The 22,703-nt window shown below is 41.6% G+C and overlaps 1 protein-coding gene across 1 annotated transcript; it reads left to right on the top strand.

Moving 5' to 3' along the window:
* Window positions 1-299: 299 nt before the first annotated feature.
* Window positions 300-22,520, top strand: LOC124133561 (protocadherin-15-like). Its single transcript, XM_046497999.2, has 11 exons — window positions 300-620; window positions 8,640-8,696; window positions 11,110-11,270; window positions 11,624-11,686; window positions 14,019-14,102; window positions 14,232-14,339; window positions 15,114-15,239; window positions 16,482-16,643; window positions 17,231-17,315; window positions 18,453-18,565; window positions 19,418-22,520. The coding sequence occupies exons 1-11, from the start codon at window positions 566-568 to the stop codon at window positions 20,081-20,083; spliced, it is 1,680 nt and encodes a 559-aa protein (XP_046353955.2). The 5' UTR covers window positions 300-565; the 3' UTR covers window positions 20,084-22,520.
* The last annotated feature ends 183 nt before the right edge of the window (window positions 22,521-22,703 follow it).

Here is a 22,703-nt window from a genome sequence, read left to right as displayed (position 1 = left end):
CACCTGCCGATGGGAGGTATTTGCCGTCTTCAAGCTGCTAGGCAAATTCTCCGATAGACTATGGGAGTGGCTTGTGGTTGGAGAGGATCTCAGATGACACTGTTATTGTTTTAATGTATTGGCGAAGACTCCCGGCATGCATCATTCAGTGCTTGTCGTCCCTATAGCATGGCCCCAAGACCCTTCTGATCACAGCATCCGGGTCACGTGGGTCTAAAGGGTTTGCGGTGTGACGTCACGCAAACAAGCCGCCGTATAAAGTAGCACTGGTGTTTTGATGTGCACATTCATAAGAGATCCCCTTCGCGCAGTGTGTATAAAATCCCTTAACACCTCCACAGCATACTGAACCAGGTTACTGGAGAACTCTCACATCAAGAATTCAAGGCGTGGTGATCTTGCCTTCTCAGGACATACTTTAAGGACATAAGCCCTAGGCTGCCGAAGTCTCGGGACGTTTTCGAGAATAACGCAGCGGATTATCTGGACAACTGACCACGGGTCTTGCTTCTCTGACGACGTTAGAATTGTCAGTGGTCCTTCCATACCTCAGTTTGACAGCGTCATGGACGTCATCTTTGTGGTCCTCGTTCTAATGACGACTGTTCTTCCTACAACAGGTAAGTGTACTGCCAATGTGTTCAGTATATGGTAACTGGGTCATTTTGTTTTAAACTTATAACCATGTTCAACGAAGTAGACATTACGTGTGCATTTAAATGTTCTGTAAAGAGTGAAACCTATCCAGTGAATTTGTAGTTCAACTGTATGTTTATTACCGGAAAATGTAGGTATTAATTACAAAGTGAGTAGAAGACTAGAAGTCACCCTTCGAATCGGTCATATCTGAAACTGGATATTTGATTTACTTTGATCTGATATAAGAACAGAGAGGAAAACCACCAGTCGTGTATATCATACTTTCATCGTGATCAATTCTTATGACATTGTCAGAAAGACAACCCATTTCAAAATTTACATACGACTCCAAATCAACCGACTTGGGAAATGATCTCCTAAATTTATTATTAACAAAAAATCAAATCAAGCGCTGGTTTACCAAAGCATAAACACCAAAAACATGAAATGGATACAAAACGCATGTCGGTTTTAAAAAGCCGTCCGCCGCCAAAAAGTGATCTGTTCTCGAAGACATATAATTCAACCAGAATCAAAAGAGCAAAGGTAGCATATTTCTAACCCAAATAAAGTATTACATTTCTAGTTAGGCGATATCCAAAATGTGAGATGTGAGTATTTATCAATGGCAGCAAGTTGTAATATTCAAAATATTCTGTTATCTTTAATCTGAACCGGCTTGTGGACACAGTGTGTCATCGCTGACAATTGACAATGATTCGTGTGTGGAGGTGTTTGGAATTTCTCTTCCTTTTTTCGTTCCACTTCTTGTGACCGATCTTCGACGTTCATATTATCTCCCAGTATGACTGCTCTGGGATGAGCAATGTAACGTACACACTGATTCTGCTTATTCATAAAACACATGATGAATATGATTGAGATGCAGACAGAGAGAGTCATTTGTACATGGAGATAGGTCCTGCATTAGTGTTGACACAATTCCTATTTCAACAGTCGTTAAGACAAGACTGTAATCTTACTGTTGCAACATTCATATACACTGTACACGGGTATAGTGAACACATATCCAGATACATGTATACACACCTGAACAAAAGGTAAGCACCGGTTACAGCATATTTCTAAACAGAAAAGGGGCGGTCGGGTAGCCTATTGGTTAAAGCGTTCGCTCGTCACGCCGAAGACCCGGGTTCGATTCCCGACATGGGTACAATGTGTGAAGCCCATTTCTGGTGTCCCCCGCCGCGATATTGCTGGAATATTGCTAAAAACGGCGTAAAACCATACTCACTCACTCACTCTAAACAGAAAAGTCATTGTTATCAATCGTATCGTGTGTATTACATTTCCGACGATAAGATTTTGTTTGAAAAATAACACGCTCATTGAATGACAGAAATTGAAATCGACTAATTAATGAAATGGTGTTTATCTGTTATACTAATAGTGATTGTTAATAGTTATTTGACTGTTCTTTCAATTGCTCCGCTGCTTCCTTGCATCATAGGAGGCACGGGTGGCCCAGTTGTCTAAGGCGCCGCGATTCGCTGTGCAGAGTTGCGTCCCTTGTGCACGCCAGAAACCTATGATTGTGGGTTCGAATCCCGGTTCGCCCCGATTATGTTTGTAGGTTTGTCAGCACCATACCCGTGCTCGTGGGTTTCACCGAAGTGGTAAACGTCTGAGACCTACATCACTGACACGCCGTGATATAACTGGAATAATGTTAAAAGCTCATTCACTCCTTGCATCACATGACATGACCCGGTACTTGCGGCCATCTGGAGAAACACACGGTGTTCGTGTATCCGTGGTGTCAATGTTACATATACATCTTTCCGATAGGTACGAGGAACGAGGATATATCAAAATAAAAAAATGGATTGGTGCTTCATTTCTTCGGGGTTATAAATGAATCATGTGGCAAATAAAGAACAATTCCCGCGATATTACTTTTATCTGTTGACTGGACCGGTGCCTTAGATCAGTGTGTCGATATCATTCAAATAGTGTAAAAGTTTGACAATGACAATATTATACAGTATTTAAACTCGACACGTACTCTGTGTTATGTGGTAAATGATAGAGATTTCTACATAAGACTGTATGACAAGAGGGATGACTTCAACTTTCCAATAGTCAACTTTCCCTTCATGCCGAGCACTATTCCTGCAGTTCCAGTCCTTGGTGTCTACATCTCACATCTTTTGAGATACAATCGAGCATGCCCTTCTACCAAGATGTCAAAGAGCGTCATACGACTAGCTGCTCAGAAGTTATTTGGTCAAGGTTACAACTACCAAGGCCTCAGTAAAGCTTTCATAAAGCTTTATGGTAGACAGGTGGAGGACATTTCCACATTTGACGCATCAGTGACAAACATGATGCAATTCCGCTTTTTAACTTATACCATATGTTTCCGTGTTTGATCACGTGAACAGATGACTTGCCTTTGGATGTGTTTGTGACGGGTGCCACCGGTGGGGTAAGGTACGCTCACCTTTTCGCGGGGCGGTCGGGTAGCCTAGTTGTTAAAGCGTTCGCTCGTCACGCCGAAGACCCGAGTTCGATTCCCGACATGGGTACAATGTGTGAAGCCCATTTCTGGTGTCCCCCGCCGTGTTATAGCTGTAATATTGCTAAAAGCGGCGTAAAACCATACTCACTCACTCACTCACCTTTTCGCGAATACCTTGAATCATCACTATTTTATAGCGATTAATAAACACATGCTTGTGATATAGTCGGTATCGTACAATGCACTCTGCTTTTAGCAGAGATTTCCTATGAAAATGGAAAGGGTTTTGTCGCTTATATTTTCCATATATAGACCATTTAATACATGAAATATGTGTGTAAATACAAACGTAACAATACCTGATGTGATCTCAGAGCATCCCAATACGTCGCACATAGACCCGCGAAGATCCGGGGCAGGATAGGTCTTCAGCAACCTATGCTTGCCGTGGCGACTGAGACTAACATCTAGTCTCTGAAATGAACATATCGTACAGAAAAAAAAAACAGTTGAAAAAAAGGAGCCCAGAGACACTCTTCATTTTCATTCCTCATACTGCAGTAATCTAGATTTGACAAACATTATAGACTTGCATGGGCTGTATTTGATATATTTGTATCAGGGTCTGTAAGACAGACCAGTGGCGACTATGCTTGTCGTAAGAGGCGACTAACGGGATCAGGTGGTCAGGCTCGCTGACTTGGTTGATGCATATCCCAATTGTGTGGATCGATGCTCACGACGTCAGTCACTTGATTGCCTTGTCCAGACTCGATTATTTACAGACCGCCGTCACATAACTGAAATATTGCGGCGTGAAACACCAAACAAACAAAATAACAAAACGTCCCACACACCCCTGGATTCATCATTGCAATCCTTTTGTATCACACCTTATCTGCATATATGTGGCACAGTCACTGTCTTCATTCATTCAGTTTGTCAACATGTATAAAATAACTGAACATGTCTATGGTTTATTAACTGTTTTAGTTCAATTATTGTCTCCTCAACTCAAGTCACTTAACGTGTGAGATCAAACGAAATACATCTATCTATGTAACGAATTCATCTATGTAACGAATACATATATCAATGTAACAAACACATCTATTTAGTTTTCACACTGGATTAGTCTGACCCAAATCTTTTTGAAATATTTTGGAACAAATACAGGTTTGCGTGTACCGAGAAAGTAACAAGACAGTAACAATTTTACACGTTTAGCCGAAGCTTCCTTTCCTGTGCAACTGCTGACAATGAACTCAAAGCTCCAAGTAGGCCAAAATGTAATACTAGTGTATGGCATGTCAGATTAACTATAGTAAGATGAAAGAATCGGGGGGTCCCAGACTCTGTTTGAAATGGTATATGACACAATGACAATAACAAATCTAACAATCACATTTTATGATTGTTTAAAAATATTTTTTTAAACTAATACTTTCACCTTGATATGATTTTTGATGACACCACGAACCTACTGAATGAAGCCTTTCGCAAAACAAACCTATCTCCCTAAAATATTGCTATATATTTAAAAATAATAATGTATAATGTATCATAAATATTGTATTGAAATAGTGTAACATTTGACCCACTTGTCCATGTACAAAAGGTTTATCTCATGTAGTGTAGTCTTGGCTATGTGGCCTTTGATACCGAATAACTTCCTCCTATCTTCTTCTTCTTCTTCTCCTTCTTCTTCTTCTTCTCTCCCCATTGCAGTAAATATTTCTTCTTTTCATAGCTGACAACGCCTATGCCAAAATCAGATAATTTTCTGTTTCCTTTTCGTGCTTCCCTGCCAATGTGCCTAAATCACCGGCTTTCCATCTTAGAGATATTTATTGCTATAATTCATAATGCACACATTACACATATATATAGCATCTTCGTTGTTTATTCACCGATGACCTTCAGCCGGTTGTATTGGATTATGTTTACGTTTTCTAAACTTAGCCTTCACAAAGGCTTTGATCATGCCAAATTGGACAGGTTAAATAGTGATATGATCTTAAACCAAACACCGATTCCATCTTATTACAAATAAGGGACGGACCATATCAAATACAGAGATTTCATATCGATTGTGTCGGTGATTACTGTATCCAAGTTCCTTGTTTGATTCCCAAATTGTCTCCCCCTACCTCCGGCAGTGATCACACAATGTTTGCTTGTTGTCCGCTCCCCATCTTCTCGCAATACGCTACAAAACGTCTCCAAATGTGACTGCATTTTTCGATCAATTTACAAAGTAAACAACGAAACGTGGAAACTATTTGTATTTGTATTTACACTTCGTTGAGTTTGATTGTGCCAAGGTCTTCAATTGTGTATGCCTTATCAAACTATCTTAAAATGCAAACATAGAACATTCTTGATGATTTCAACACGCAAACGTTTTTATTTCATCTTCGATTTTCTACGGTTTAATCAGAGAGGTGAAGGCTGTGCTGCAACATCCGTTTCGCAGCCCGGGCTGCGCTGATACACATCCTCGTCATCATCATGTATGCGAGACATTACGCCGGCTATTGCACAAAGAGATTACTCATATCGAACGCAAACATAAATTTTAAGTGTACATTTTTTAGCTATCAAATTCTGGTGTGCTTCCCTCATTGTCCAATCCCAGCAGTGTCGGGGCGGTATTGGTGACGTCATAGCTACCTGTCATAGTTGTAGGATGGATTTTTTGTGTCAAATTTTGGCAGTGGATTTTTAGCGCGTTTTTGTTTTTATAAATATTTACCCCTGTGCTTCATCATTTGGTGTTAGAGTTTCGGCTTGTGTGATGAATGTCTTTAAGCAAACTAAGAACAAATAGGAAGGAAGTTTTAATCTGTACCGTGACGTTTGAGTGTAGGTTATGAGAGAATGTGTATTGTTTCCTCCGGAGGAACAAACTAGGATCAAGGCTTTTAACAAAACTAAACATTACACCGAAACGAAAAATTTGTTAATAGACATAGTGACGGATTTCAAATATATATAAATGGCTGAACATGTATGTATATATGCCTTTACACCGCAAGCATGTGACAATAAATGTATGGACACTGACTGAAAAAAGCATCTTCATCTGCCTCGGGTAATGGAATTACTCTCGGGTGGAGTCAGTACCTGGATTATGTATACCAATTACAATGACACTCAAACATGCTATAAACTTCACTGTTTCAAATTTAAAATAATATATCATATGTAAGTTTCTGAAGTGTTCTTTAACAACATTAAAATAGCAATGCAGCATTTAAGTCTACTTTGCTAGCTGGAGCTGGCGTATTTACCATAACGATTTCTATAATTAAAACACATCTGTGACGTCATTCTATTGTTTGAACGCTCCATTATTTTTCAGGAATGGAGAGTTGCTTGTCAACTGTACATTATCTTGAAGCAGCATTTGAATTTTTCAAATATTTTCAACTACAGAATATTTTGTCAAAGTGTAAAAGTAGGGATGAGTTTTAAGTAGGGGAATATCCTCGTAACTCTCCATTCCTTAAAAATAATGGGCCCCTGTTCCATTATTTTTAAGGAATGGAGAGTTACTCGGACATTCCCCTCTACGTAACGCCCCATGTGATATACAATATCATGAAGAACATTGCAATTAAAAAAAACCATTACCGGGGTTCTCTACCCCTAAATGTCTGCATTCCCGAACCAATAGCATTTGAAATAGAATGCCTTGTTTCTTATTGTGGAAAATTAAGTTGGCAGTATTATTTATTGTATTGATTATTCATCAGTGAAACATTATTCAGATTCTTAGTATATTCAATGTTGATATGATATACTGCTGGATTAGTGAAGAAATAAATAACACTGAACATCAAGCTCCAAGTCTTAAGAAGGCAAAACTTGAAAGAAAGGAACCGATTAAATAGCTATGTGTGCATGTATTTTCAATATCTTCTAAACACCAGCAAATACAAAACTTCATGCAGTGTGACAAATGCTACTTCAGAGAACCTCGGCTGTGACTGGGACGGCAGTTCATTCCATGTGGGTACACAACGGACCATTCTAGTTGTTTCGATTATATTAGTGCCGTGCACCTGTTCTACCAATGCGCATGCAAGACCCCGTAACATGCAGTCGTTGCCAATACGGTGAAGACTCAGCAATGGCCAATGTTGTCGACGGTATGATGCTAATTCGTTCATCTTATGCAAGATGAAAGGGTCAGAATTAGCCTGAAGAGGCTTCAACCATCCCGAAAGAAGTTGAAATCCTTATAAATCTCCCGTGTAATGTTCGTCCAACTGCTAAGTGCCACCAAATACATTTAGTTGCGTGCCTTGCCTGTCAAGGGGATGGAAGCACTTAGACCACATGTTCGACCAGATTGTTCCCCTGTGTGAAGCAGATCCTGCTAAACACAGTGTATACTTCAGGTATGACGTGAAACACTTTCAGAGGAATCATCCTACCAAATGTTAATATACTACAACCACTGGCAGGAATTCCGTACGTCATCATGATGACGTAACAAACAATTGTAACACTTGTCACAAACAATTGGGATTCCAGTGGAAATAAAAGAAAAAACCCAAAAGGCATGAATTCTTTTATCTTGATGGTAATAAATGGGTTCTTGCTCAGTTTGTGTGTTATGGACATTTTTGCTTGAATCAAGGATGAATGTTAACGTGCAGAGCTTCATTAACTGCAGGTATTGTATCCTGCCATGACCCAATCCTGCAATGAGGCACTGTGAGAAACTCGACCGAATTTAATGTCCGTGACACTATTGATACATCGACGTAATTACTTAACAATTTATTGTGTATGCCATTTGTTCATGTGAATGCATGTTAGAATGTTCACATATGTCTGTGACGGGCGCCACCGATGGGGCAGGATACGCTCACCTTTTCGCGAACACCTGGTATCATTACTATTTGATAGTGATTCATAAACATATGCTCATGATATAGTCGGAATCGTAAATCGCTTTATGCAGAGATTTCTATTGAATATGGAAAGGGTTTTGTCGCTTTATTTCTAAATGATCCAAATACCGTGTTTAAAGAATAATTGTGTTTGAGTACTTTATACAAACATTGGTTTGAGAATAAATCTTTGTGGTTCTCATGATTTTAACATTATGTTTCCCTACACGACTCACGTGTTGTACTGAGTCACTGACTCTAGATCTACACTTGACATAGCGTTGCCACGTTCCACGGCCAAGTACAACCCGCCTGTTCAAAGGTTCAAGTTCTCGTAATTTCTTGACACGACTTGCTAATTGTGTGAACAGACTGGCCACTGTCGACTTCACAATATTGTGCACTACAAAGCTAACAGGCCACGATGACTACATTGTAACGTTGTCGGACGGTCAACACTCTCTGCTTATCTGGTCGCTGACTTGCTGTGGGTAATTCTAAAACAAAGCCCCAAGTCATAGCATATTTACGGCGTCCCCTAGTAGGCACGTGGACAAACATGTCTGCCACGCCATGTTTGACGGAACTTACTACAAACGTAATGTCTCTTTCAGAATCAGCATGTGCGGTGAACTCCACGATCTTATCCTTCAACGAGGAGGTCCCGCCAGGTAAGATAATAAGGATTAGTGGGGTATTAATGGTTCCGAAATACACGTGGGTAGGACACTAACGTCATGAGTTCTACGTTAATGAGATGTTTGTTTTGCAGGATCAAGGTGTGTCTGCAATGTTTTGTTGTTGTAAGCGTGGTTCTGTCAACTGTTTATTTTGTGTGTTTTTTTGTAAATGTCAAGTCGGTATCAGGTAGACAATGAGATTTCATTTAAACCGACCTCTGTCATGTACACAACAATGACACGTGTAGGTATGGGCGAAAAAAAGGGTCTTTGAGTCAAACTGACCGAATTATTAATAAATATTATCAGAAATATATACAAATATATACAAATAAAAACTATGTTTTGTGTGTCATTTAGTGTTCACTGTTTCTTCTAAACAACATTCCCTGTATTCTGTTCTTGTAGTGTCTTCACCCACATAGCCTAGTTTTAACTTACACTCTTACGGGGGCGGTCGGGTAGCCTAGTGGTTAAAGCATTCGCTTGTCACGCCGAATACCGGGTTCGATTACCGACATGGGTACAATGGGTGAAGCCCATTTCTGGTGACCCCCCGCCGTGATATTGCTGGAATATTGCTAAAAGCGGCGTAAAAACATACTCACTCACTACACTGTTACACTTACACTTTAAACTATTAAAGTTCTTTCAAATATAATTCATTTGCGGTTCAACCCATTTTTTCAATAAGTTCTCATGAAAGCAAAATGGGATGTCAAGGTCAGTTTAACGACTGTTGATACGAAGGTGATCGTGTTATGGCAAATTACTCTTTCGATTCAATATCGCCGACTACAAAATACTTTACCGATTACCGCACGTGTTGTGTTGCATTAAATATCATGACAATATCTATACGATACTCTCACAACTGTTCATATTCATTAGTCTGTACTCAGGTTTATCATTTCACAATGTCTGTGTAACCTACCCGTGAAGATCCAGGTTAGAATAGGTCTTTAGCAACCCATGCTTGTCGTAAGAGGAGACTAACGGGATTGGGCCGTCAGGCTCGCTGACTTGGTTGATGCATGTCATAGTAAACCAATTGCGTGGATCGATGTTTGTGATGTCAATCACAGGATTATCTAGTCCGGATAATTTAAAGACCACTGACATAACTGAAATATTGCTGAGGGCGTCGCCAAACAACAAACAAACAAAATCTATGTTACCGTTGAATGCACATTACGAAATTCAAAATCTTAAATGCCCTTACTGAAAGTTTGTTCAGCACGACCCACGAATTTGCCAGTTCTCCCGTCAAACAACCTTTGTATTATCCAAACATGCAACTTCTTAAAACAATATTGAAATCAAAGCTCTCTCCTGAATCAGCGTTACCGCCCAGGTGTTGAATGTCCACACCACACACAACATCCCCGGACAAACTGACCACCAACGCTGCCCTAATTCATGCAATGTCAGCTGTTGACCACTTGACCATCTTTACACGAATCTCACTGTCCGGCTACTGATGCACGTCTTAGCTACGGCGCACCCACCCTCTCCTTCTTGCACACGCCCCAATGGTGTCTTAAGACCAGGCCAAGTTGGCCAAGTTGCACATGTGCATCCTGTACATTACGAATCTATTGGGCATGGGGTCGAGTCCCAGATTCGCCTTGATTGATTAATATTATGGGTCTGTGTTAAAGTCTGGAGGTTAGATCATCTTAAACCTGACCATGGTGTGTGTCTCTATTTGCTGCAGTCCTTCTGACGTGTTCCAGTCTGAGAAGGCGTACACGCGGGATAGTGGTTAAAGGGTTTGTCCAGCTTTGCATCATTTAGCTTTTAGGATCCGTTGAGTTTCAATCCCAGATTTGCCCCGATTAGGTTCCTGAGGCTGTCAAAACAAAACCCGTGGCCGAGGGTCCATAAAAGTAGTAGCTTTACAACATGCCTCACGCTAAGTTTACCAAATATTGCAGGATTCCTGGGCCAGGTAGTGCTGTAGCCAACCCAATCACTCTTTCATGCCTATCTGACGTTATCACAATGCGCACGTGAGGTGTACAGTTACCTGTGCTTAGCTTAACTGTTTGTTAATATAAACACTCGACGTATTATGTCAAGATACATATATCAATAGGGGCGGTCGGATAGCCTTGTGGTTAAAACGTTCGCTCGTCCCGCCGAAGACCCGGGTTCGATTCCCGACATGGGTACAATGTGTGAAGCCAATTTCTGGTGCCCTCCGCCGTGATATTGCTGGAATATTGCTAAAAGCGGCGTAAAACCATACTCACTCACTCACTCACTCACATATATCAATATATCATGCGAAATCCGATCAACACGTGTGCTACGGACTGCCATGCAGGAATTACGTGGCAGTTCTATTTGATCAGAACACAAGTGTCATTGATAGTCCTTCACTGTTGCATTTTTTCCCTAGGGACTATGATCATGCAGATTATCCGAGAGGATGGGGAGAAATGGGCGTTCCGGGAGGACGGACCGGAGGGGTACATCGGACTCAGCACCGACCCCCGGACGGTTATCTTTACGTTCCTCAAGTCCCCGGATTTAGAAGAAATCAACAATGGGACTTCGACGGTAGGACATTTGCAGAAAATCTGTTGTACGCTCTAGGAATATTATTTGACGATGTGATGGTTTGCAAGATTAAATTGTTTATTGTAAGGGATTAATCTCCCTATCACATGAATACTGAACATATATTCAGAAGGGAGTTGCAATATGTTCGTACTGCTTGGAACTCATCAAAGTTTTAGACCAATAAATGTAACCGAAAACCCGCATGTGCCATGTGTGCGTACCATATACTGCCACAGGCGTGCATTTCTCTACTTATAGTCATGTAATATGAATCCGTGACACACCACAGTGGTTATTTAACGTTCTCACATTATCATCATGTATTCACGATCCAGCAATTACTGTTTCAGTCATCCCGACGCAATTCTCTCCCTTTCACACTGGAGTGTATGTTCAAGGGCTGGAAGCATATCGTGAGTACATCATACATGTGCATGACGTCGTCAGAACGAAATATTAAAATAATAATTTTATTGTCTATGTTGTACCAAAATAATTGGTTTTGTTACAAAACCTTCACGAGACATTCTAGACAGGTGTATATTAATATTAACTTAACATCAGGTGAATATGTGAGTGAAATGTGGTACACGTCTAACCGAGCAGATAGGTGTCCATTAAATCATGTCTGGGGAAGCATGATTCCCGACTTCCAGACCGAAGATAGTCGGAGACTACCGTAATTAGCCGACGCACTAACATGATCACGTGTGTTTTGTCTATTCCCTCGGTCGTGTTCCATCCGACTATCTGCTGTTCCCTTGTATTGTATATCACAAATCAATTACTCTGTTAAAATTTCTTTACATGGATAAGGAGTACACTACATTCTTTCAGTTATAGAGAAATCGTTGTGTTTTTCATGAAACTGGTGGCATTTGTGCGCTCATCATTGAATTCCGAAGACTCGACTGTTTCTTTGTTCATGAGAGCAGAGACCATATAATAGATTATATGGTCTCTGATGAGAGGGTATGATTCGTAGTGCACAACTGTTGCAAGTCATTGATGGTTGCTAGACTTTGTGCTTGTGCGCTCAGTTTGTTATTAGGCCGTTTGTTTGTTATTGTTTCTCGTCACCGACAGAGCCTAAAATTGACCCGACCCTAAAATGTTCGACTTTTTGCATTTTAATGTGAGGCTACGAGGTTTCGAAGTCATGGTGTGTGTTGTGGTGCGTGTGTGGTGTGGTGTGGTGCGTGTGTGGTGTGGTGTGTGTGTAGTGTTTGTTTCTCTCTCTCTCTCTCTCTCTCTCTCCCTCTCTCACCCTCTGTGTGGGTGTGTTTACAGTCGTGAATTTATACTGGGGTTGTTAAGAAATAAGTTTTTTTAATATTTTTTTACCAACAAATCTTTCGTACAGAAGTGTTGATAACAATAGAACCAACAATCGTTTAAATGGCACAATGTTGATGAATGGTATATACGGAAACTGCATTACCCAACACGGAACATGATTGTGTTGAAATGAGTTTGTCCCACTAAGCATGTGCATATCCGCTGTGTCGGTCTTAATACACGGAATATTCGTACTGCGCTAAAGCTGTGTACAGTTTGATAGTTTATATTGGTGTGCTTATCTCAGCACACACACACACACACACACACACACACACACGTATAAGCACAGGGTCAGGGATGATTTGTAGCAGTCATTCTGTGAATCACTCATCACTCCTGTAATAGCCTGCTACACAAGTACTATTTTATATTCCCACAAGCTCGGCCATTCCTGTATAAACGGGAGACTATACTAATTTCAAGGCTGTGTCTTCATGTCGTAACACTTGCCATATGAAGCATTGCCTGTGTAATTAGGGTACTCTGTAACCTCTAGATTGAATTACAACAAAACAAACAACCAAGGTGGCGTCAGAATGACAACACAGCTTGCATGGACTGCCACAACTTCGTGCCCTACATCTGCACTAGCGGCGATGTAACACGTGGTGACATGTTTGCGTTTCATCCCGGTTCACATACTGCACCTGCTCGTCAGCAGCAGCATCAGGTTGATGATGATAGAGGACGCCAACAGTATGTTGACAAAGTACAGCCACGCAAATACACTCTTGTTTCTGACAATAGAATAAAACAATAGTAGGAGGGTCGAATTTCGATTCCTCAATCACACCATTCTAAAACCACAATTGTACCAAAACGTCCCTTTAAGGCTTTAAAACAAACAGTCTTTCCTGATTTGCAAAAACACTGAACACCTTGTTAGTCGTTTTAAAAGATATATGAAAAGGTGCAACTGCAAAAAAGGAAAGGACTGTCAAAATGGCGGAGGTGCAGTTGAATTTATCATGACACAAATAATACAAACCATATAATAGGGTCTGTAGTTGATAAGAAACAAGACATGTTTGTGTCGGATCATCATTAAGTTACTATGAAACTTTCGTCAGCATGTTCAACCGGAAGCGGACCGCCTCCGTGGTCTAGTGGTAGAGCGTCCGCCCGGAGAGCGGAAGGTCCGGGGTTCGATTCCCGACCGCGTCATACCAAAGACGTTAAAAGATGGTACTTGTTGTTACCCTGTTAGTGCAATAATCTAGGACGCGACGTTAAACCCCATTTCACCTCACCTCACCTCACCTCAACCGGAAGCTATGTGGGGTTGTTTACCACATACATGAATAAGAATATTGCGATAGCAATCCAACATAATTCCTTTATTGCTTAAAATCTCCCATACTTATACTGTTTTATTTGAGACTAACACCATGAGATAACCTTCAGTTTAAGCAAGAGATTGTCATCTTGGACATCAACGATAATGATCCGTACTTCAGAGGGGGCCCCTTCGTCACCGACATGAATGAGGTAAGTTTGCCAATCTCTTCCTCCTATCTCTTAACGTGTACTAGTGAACATACATGCCATATACATAATGAGGTCTCAACAAATACACATCATGACAACAGTAATTGGACATTTGGTCTCTTTCTCCAGATGACGTCCATTGGCAGCAGCGTATTCAACCTTAGAGGCAAAGCAGTCGACCCCGACATCACGGGGATGGTGTCAGCGTTTAAGATCTTGCCGTATTTTGATAGCAGGGTAAGGATAAGCCTATTCGTGGGGGTGATGAAAAAAATCATTCTCCAAATGCCTTGTATTAAACCATTAAATATTTTAAAGCTATCATTGTTCCAGAATGTCATAAATGTATTGTCAGCGTTCTCTGACCAAGGACCGCCTCCGTGGTCTAGTGGTAGAGCGTCCGGCCGGAGAGCGGAAGGTCCGGGGTTCGATCCCCGGCCGCGTCATACCAACAGACGTTAAAAGATGGTACTTGTTGTTACCCTGTCTGGCGCTCGGCATTAAGGGGTTAAAGCAAGGACTGGTCGGCTCGGAGTCAGTATACTGTGTCTGAGTGGGGTATTCATGTTAAACTGCGGCATGGTTACTCAGTGAGCTAGCACTATAAATCGGCATCAGTCCAGTCTAGTACACACACACACACACACACACACACACGTGCATGCACGTCGCTATATAAGTGCAATAATCTTGGACGCGACGTTAAACCCAATTTCATCTCTGACCAAGGCATTGACTTTTGACCATTGGATCATTGACTCATTTCTCGGAAACGTCGTAATATATCCCTGAATAACCCTGTGCTGGAATCAGTGCGATGAAGTCTTACCTAAATTTAAGACTCCTTTAGTTTATTAATGTCAGTACTATGGCTTGTGCGTGATTTTTTTTTCAAAATACATTCTCCCCATCAGGGCACAGTCAGCGCACTTAGCTTTCATTTTAGGCTTTGTAAATGACATGACTACTTCGCAACAAACCCTCTCTGTAACTGATTTCCTCTGCACCCAGGTTGACGGTAGCAAGTTCTTCACTATGTCTAAGTCTGGTCAGGAGGTCATCCTGCAGAGGAAGCTGGACTTCGACGTCATGGAGGACGCTGAGACCGCCTACTACATGCTCAACATCTCTGTCCAGGTCAGTGATGCATCCTCATCCAGGAACCGCGATTAAATAATGAGCAAATGTATTTTCGTGGTCATATTTTTAAGATATTTTTCATTACAGCGGCAATGCATGGTCTGATGGTTTTAATGTACTGCGTCAGGCAATAAATACTTTTTTTAATACAAATTGTATGAATGGCGGGTGCTACCTGTAGGGCAGGAAATGCTTACCCTTTTCGCGAACAACTGATGTCACTGATTTTCAGTGGTCCATTCATATAATTTCCACAGCTATTTTGCCCTTACGCCAAGTGGAATCTGCCTCGGCAGAAAATCTAGGCTGGTTATCCTCTTGCTTTGACAATTAATTAAAAGATGATATTTTTACAAGAGAAGTGTGTGTATTTTAAAAACTCACCCTCTTACGCTTTAGGTTTACTCACTAAGTTGGTTTTAAACAACTAGCGTAACCTTCTGGGAACCATCATTATGGCATCTAACTGACAATAAAAGTCCAGTTTCCACCCTTGCCGAAATAGGCTGGTATTATGGAGTTACATTTTGGCTGGACTAACGAGTCTATGCATAGTCCAATCAAAATCGCGCACCGAAATCGAAATCCGGTTCGTAAACTGTCGTGCAGATTTCGAGTGAGTGAGTGAGTATGGTTTTACGCCGCTTTAGCAATATTCCAGCAATATCACGGCGGGGGACACCAGAAATGGGCTTCACATATTGTACCCATGTCGGGAATCGAACCCGGGTCTTCGGCGTGACGAGCGGACGCTTTAAACACTAGGCTACCCGACCGCCCCGCAGATTTCGATGGAATGCAGGATTTGCAAAGCATGTGCACTGCCAACTAGTTGTCAGCAGATATTTTCCAAATGTTTTTATGTTTTTAATCAAAGTGATTTGATGCATTTCGCGATATAAGACCCGTTTTATCACAATATAGATCTTGATCATCGGTCAGATCGTCCTGACTGTGCGCCACCTTTTTTTGTGAAGCAAACGCAAGTTATACGAGAGGTGGAATCTGATAGGTCCTGAGAAGGGACATAACTGGTAAAAGCCACTGGTGGCGCTACGACCGAGCCCAGTTATTCCAGCCTAGTTCGGCAAGGGTGGAAACTGGACTTTTAAAGTCAGTTAACTCCCTTTATTCGTGAAGATGTCATTAGGGTAATGGCAGATCAACTTGGTAAACGTATTTGATCTCTCCACCATGGTGACCCCGACTCCCTCATTGTATTGTGTCCTCTCCCCACAGGATGACGGCTACCCACGACCCCGTTTGGCGTTCACGACGTTGAAGGTGTTTGTAGTGGACGCTGATGACCAAGGTCCAGCCTTTTTGTACGAAAACTGCCCCCTGGTGGACGGGTACTGTGCCACGCCCTCGTATGAAGCCATCATGGAGTCGTCCTTCCAGGTAGGGAACCTTCTTCATCTGACCTTGGTAATGCAGTCTTTGTCACAGCTTGATGCTATTCTTCAAGTGACCTACACCTTGTGACCATGTTCCAACGTGGGTATCACAGAATATCCACCTACATTATCAGCAGAAAGGCTGACATAAGAAACCAAAGTATTACTAACTTGGGACAAAACATCCATCGTCAAGCGAAAATGTACAGTAAACTACGGTTATAACGAACTCAAAGGGACCACTAATTTTAGTTCGTAATAACCGTAGTTCGTTATAAGCATATCTACAGCATATATACAAAAAAGGTCGGAACTAAAAAATAAGTTTGATATGTCGGTCAGTTCGTTTTAAGCGTGTTCGTTATAAACGTAGTTAGTGTTTGAAACCTGGGGCAAACATTTTCGATGCTTTTTTCTCATAAAAATAGGGATTCCCTGTGTGGTGAAAATCTGACTGATCAACGATTTTATTTTCAAATGTAAAACAGTTTTGGCGAAGTGCGGACCAAAAGAAATATGGTAGGAGTTGGTTTTAAAACACATGTGATATTTAGTATTGACGGAAACTAAGTTCAGTTGTCTTTCCCTCAGGGTGAGTTGAGCATCTGGCCGGGGCAGATCCAGGCACGTGACCGGGACTCCCTCAACTACACCATCGCCTACTCCATCATCAAGGGTGAGCCGCGACCCGTGGGTTTTGTTTGTTTGTTTGTTTGTTGTTTAACGCCGCACTCAGTAATATTCAAGCTATATGAGGGAGGTTTGTAAGTCTGGACCAGACAGTCCAGTGTTTGACAACATGACCATCTATCCACGCAATTGGGATCAATGACATGCATCAACCAAGTCAGCGAGCCTGACCACCCGATTCCGTTAATCGCCGCTTACGACAAGTATAGTCGCCGTTTACGGCAAGCATGGGTTGCTGAAGACCTATTCTACCCCGGATCTTCACGGGCCCGACACGTGGGTCCAACATCTAGCATGAGTCGACGCACAATCACATACACGTATCACGTGACTAGCTACAGGGCGTCATATGTATAACAGTTTGTTGTTACCAATTAACAACTCCGGCGATTAATAATTTTGAAAAATCCAGTGAAGATCCGGGTTAAAATTGGTGTTCAGCTACCCATGCCTGTCGTAAGAGGCGACTAACGGGATCGGGTTGTCAGTCTCATGACTTGGTTGATGGATGTCATCGTATCCCAGCTGCGTAGATCGATGTTTATGACGTCAATCACTGTTTGGTCCAGCATCGACTATTTACATACCGCCGTCATATAGCTGGAATATTGCTCAAAGCGACATAAAACAACAAACAAACAAACAATGTCTGTCACTGATAGTGTTATTCATTGTTTACACATGCTTAATGCTCCCTACAAGTATTGTAGTAACGTGTGCAGTAACACAACATGGAAACAATCTTGTTATGGATATGATCCTTAGGTAAATGCTTTAACAATGCGTAATGTGTCTGAAGCTATAGGGACCACGGGTGGCCCAGTTGTCTAAGGCGCCGCGATTCGCTTTGCAGAGTTGCGTCCCTTGGGCACGCCAGAAACCTATGAGAGTGGGTTCGAATCCCGGTTCGCCCCGATTATGCTTCTAGATTTGTCAGCACCATACCCGTGCTTGTGGGTTTCACGGAAGTGGTAAACGTCTAAGACATGCATCACTTCGGGCTTTCCTCCCACATTAAGTTGACACGCCGTGATATAACTGGAATACTGTTAAAAGCGGCGTTAAACCCAACTCACTCACTGAAGCTACAATTCTACAATATTTTGTTTCTTCTCGGCTTCAGTGAAACCCCCAAGCTATGAGAAGCACTTCATCATTGACGAGTCTGAGGGCAAGCTGCAAGTGACTAAACCTGTCCACCGACCCAACATAGATACACTCCATATTGTCATCAAGGTAGAGACCAGTTACATCTCCAGATGAATGTCTAACCAAGCAGAAACTGTTAAATGTGACATTTTTTTAAAAGGAAACACTAATCAGGAAAAACCCAAATCTTGTGAACGCCTATTTCCCTATATCAGTCTAATAATGTAAATATCATACTCCAATAATTAAATTTTCGTTGTGTTCATTGAAATTCCTGCATTCTGATTAGCTGAATTGGTCACGTGTTATTGCATTCATTTCCCAATGAATGTAAAAGATTAAGCCACGCCTTCCGAGGCGCACTTCTTTTATTACTGCGGAATGTCGGGGAATCCCAATATTACAGTCGAGGGAATTCCCTTTCTGCTCACGTGTATCGTCATGCACAGGACATTTTGCGACTTTCATGCATATTCATTGTCCAAACTACCCTTTGAAACCGAAGGCCGAGAATGAATGAAACAGCAAACGTGCAGGCTCGCTCGCCTGTTTTTTCCCCGCACGCCTCGGTTCAACTTTCATGTCTTCGGGTTTCATTTCTAACTAGCATTTTTCCAACTGTGTTTTACCGTAATCAGGGAAGTAATGTTTGAATACACGGATTCATACAGTTTGCACATCGGTTTCTCGATTCATTCCTCAATGAACCGAAAAAAAACCACAGTCAATCCTTAAAAAAATGTATGTAAGGACAAAAAAACAACATGTCAATGGAATCGCCAGTCTTTACGTCGGAAGCTTTTTTTGGAACCACATAGAATGTAAAGTAATATTAATATCTTCATATGCTTCAGTAGTACCTACTCGTAAGTGTGATGTATACAGTTTCTAGTTTCTAGTTTCAAACCTGCTTAAATGCGTGTGTGTGTGTTGCTTCAGGCTGAAGAGTCATCTGAGAATCGGCGCTTCTTGACAGCCACCCTCCGGATTCAACTCCGCGCAAGAGGCAACTTTTTCAACAACTACCACCCCGACCTCCGCGACATCCCCATCAATCAGAAATTTTCATCCGACGACGTGGACATCACCGCGGGTGCCAAGATCCCTTTCTCCATCTTCATGTCGACCGTCGGTGTGTTCCTCGTCATCATGTGTGGCATGCTGATCATCTTCGTCAAACTCGCCCGAGGCAAGCCGACCCAAGACTCACCCCGATCCTGTGTCCCTCAAGCCAGGAAGGTCTCCGGCGACTCCGCGTCCAACATGTCCTACAACTCCACCGACACAGCGACATGCGTCATGTTCTCCTCCCCCGAGGACGACCGGGACTCCACGACCAGCAGAAACTCCTCCATAGAACTCGACTTTGACGACGCCATCTCCTTCGCGATGCCCAAGTCGGATGCACATGTGTCCTCGGTTTCATTCACGTCCCAGGAGTGCGGAACCTACAGCCCAAACAGCCCCAAGAGCAACCTCAAGGACACCACGGCCGTCAGCCGCTTTCGCAAAAGGGTCAACGAGCTTTTTTCTTTTCAAAAATGCCGAAAAACCAAACAGAAGTCTAGGGTCCGATTCGACATTCGGAACGTGTCGAACTTTTGATGCAGTGTCCCCGGCCAGATTCTACTTTCGACCCGTCGATCTTTCCTACTTTAAAAGTGATTGTGAAACTAGACAGCATAGTAAGTCTCCAAGCTGCATGTACATAGAGTGTTGAAAAGTGCAGGCGAAGGTGCTAGATGTGTTCTTCAAGAAGGAACACAGGTTTGACTTCAGAGACACGAGGACTCCCTGAACTGAATAATCCGCTGTGTGTACCAAACCGCCACCTCGTGATAACGTGATCGCTCCGTCCTTGAGTATTATCATACTCATCATAATGAACGTGGCGATCTGATGACGTCATGTGATGTTGTGATGCTGTGACTACCTCATACTAAACGAACCGCATCAATACATCGTACAAAATATACATGAATGATTCACGAAATTCGTAATTTAATTATGAAACTATTATAAAGTAGATTGTACAGTAATTTATGAAGTTAACAAATTGTATATATTTCGGTGCATTTTTTTTCCATTTAGTTTCAAAATTATTAAGAGTGAGCCGTCAGTATTAGGTTATTCTGACTTACATGACGTAATGAGTCGTCTTGTCTGATTCTGTGTAGTTCAACACATGGTTCAATGGTTCATGCCTTGACTGAAATTGCTATACACAAGTTAATGGTATGTACATATGTATATTCTTTGTTTTTACTTATTTTTATAATGTAAGTGTTGTTACCTCGTGTATATTACAATTAAAGTGCCGATTTCATCCCTGTATGTGTTTCATATATAGAGCTTGCCCATTCTTTGTATTTCATCCGACAAATCTCACCTGTCCATGTTGACTGCTACACACCTATGCTGTGTATAACCCAGTACGTCTGTTTATACTACAGTTCATCATTATATGCCACATATCATATCTATATGCCACAGTTCATATCTGTATGCCACAGTTCATCTCTGTATGCCACATATCATCTCTATATGCCACAGTTCATATCTGTATGCCACAGTTCATCTCTGTATGCCACAGTTCATCTCTGTATGCCACAGTTCATCTCTGTATATCTCAGTTCATCTCCATATACGACAGTTCATCTCTTTATACCACGGTGCATCTCTATATACCACAGTTCATCTCTATATACCACAGTGCATCTCTATATACCACAGTTCATCTCTATATACCACAGTTTATCTCTGTATATCACAGTTTATCTCTATATACCACAATTCATCTCTGTATACCACAGTTCATCTCTGTATATCACAGTTCATCTCTGTATACCACAGTTCATCTCTATATACCACAGTTCATCTCTGTATACCACAGTTAATCTCCATATACCACAGTTCATCTCTATATACCACAGTTCATCTCTATATACCACAGTTAATCTCCATATACCACAGTTCATCTCTATATACCACAGTTCATCTCTATATACCACAGTTCATCTCTGTATACCACAGTTAATCTCCATATACCACAGTTCATCTCTGTATATCTGTATATCACTGTATACCCCCATTCATTTCTATATACCCCGCTCATTTCTATGTATAACACAGTTCATTTCTATATACCCCGTTCATTTCTATATCATACACAGTTCATTTTTATATACCCCGTTCAATTCTATATATACACAGTTCATTTCTATATACCCCGTTCATTTCTAATTATACACAGTTCATTTCTATATACCACAGTCCATTTCTATACACTCCGTTCATTTCTATATATACCAAGTTCATTTCTATGGGTAACAGTTTATTTATATATACCCTGTTCATTTCTATATACCACAGTTCATTTCTATTTACCCCGGTTCATATTTATACACCGCAGTTCACATCTGTACACTCCAGTTAATGTCTATATACCCCGTTCATTTCTTTATATACCAAGTTCATTTCTATATATATCCCAGTTAGTTTCTATATGCTAAAGTTCATCTCTGAATTGGGCGGTCGGGTAGCCTTGTGGTTAAAGCGTTCGCTCGTCACGCCGAAGACCCGGGTTCGATTACCGACATGGGTACAATGTGTGAAGCCCATTTCTGGTGTCCCCCCGCCGTGATCTTGCTGGAATATTGTTAATAGCGGCGTAAAACCATACTCACTCATTCTTCTCTGAATACCACAGCTAATCCCTGTATACCACTTTTCATTTGTGTATACCCCAGTTATTTTACTATATACCACATTTAATTTCTTTCAGACCCCACTTCATTTCTATCTAAAACCACATTCCAATGTCATGAACCCCGTTTCATTTATATTTTACAGCTCATCTCTCTATGTCACACTCCATTTCTATATCTCACAGCTCAGCCAGGTATCTCATTTCTCCTCCTGGGGGCACGGGTGACCCAGTCGTCTAAGGCGCCGCAATTCGCAGTGTAGAGGTGCGTCCCTTGGGCACGCGAGAAACCTATAATTGTGGGTTCGAATCCCGTTTCGCCCCGATTTTGTTTCTATGTTTGTCAGCACCATATCGTGGGTTTCACCAAAGTGGTAAACTAGCATCACTTCGGGATTTTCCCCCACATTAAGCTGACACGCCGCGATATGACTGGAATACTGTTAAAAGCGGCGTTAAACCCAACTCACTCACTCACTCACTCCTGTCTCCTCTGTATGCCACACCTAATCTCTGAAT

Source organism: Haliotis rufescens, unplaced genomic scaffold (genome assembly GCF_023055435.1).
Source record: "Haliotis rufescens isolate VD_foot unplaced genomic scaffold, xgHalRufe1.0.p SCAF_20, whole genome shotgun sequence".
Taxonomy (NCBI): domain Eukaryota; kingdom Metazoa; phylum Mollusca; class Gastropoda; order Lepetellida; family Haliotidae; genus Haliotis; species Haliotis rufescens.
The sequence above is the reverse complement of the archived record's forward strand: the minus strand, read 5'-3'. Positions and strand labels throughout refer to the sequence as shown.

Excerpts from the sequence above, each read along its gene's own strand:
- LOC124133561 (XM_046497999.2), top strand. The coding sequence starts at position 566 with ATGGACGTCATCTTTGTGGTCCTCGTTCTAATGACGACTGTTCTTCCT. Across the intron at positions 11,271-11,623 it reads TCAACAATGGGACTTCGACG|TCATCCCGACGCAATTCTCT; the intron begins GTAGGACATTTG and ends TTACTGTTTCAG. Across the intron at positions 14,103-14,231 it reads TCGTCACCGACATGAATGAG|ATGACGTCCATTGGCAGCAG; the intron begins GTAAGTTTGCCA and ends CTCTTTCTCCAG.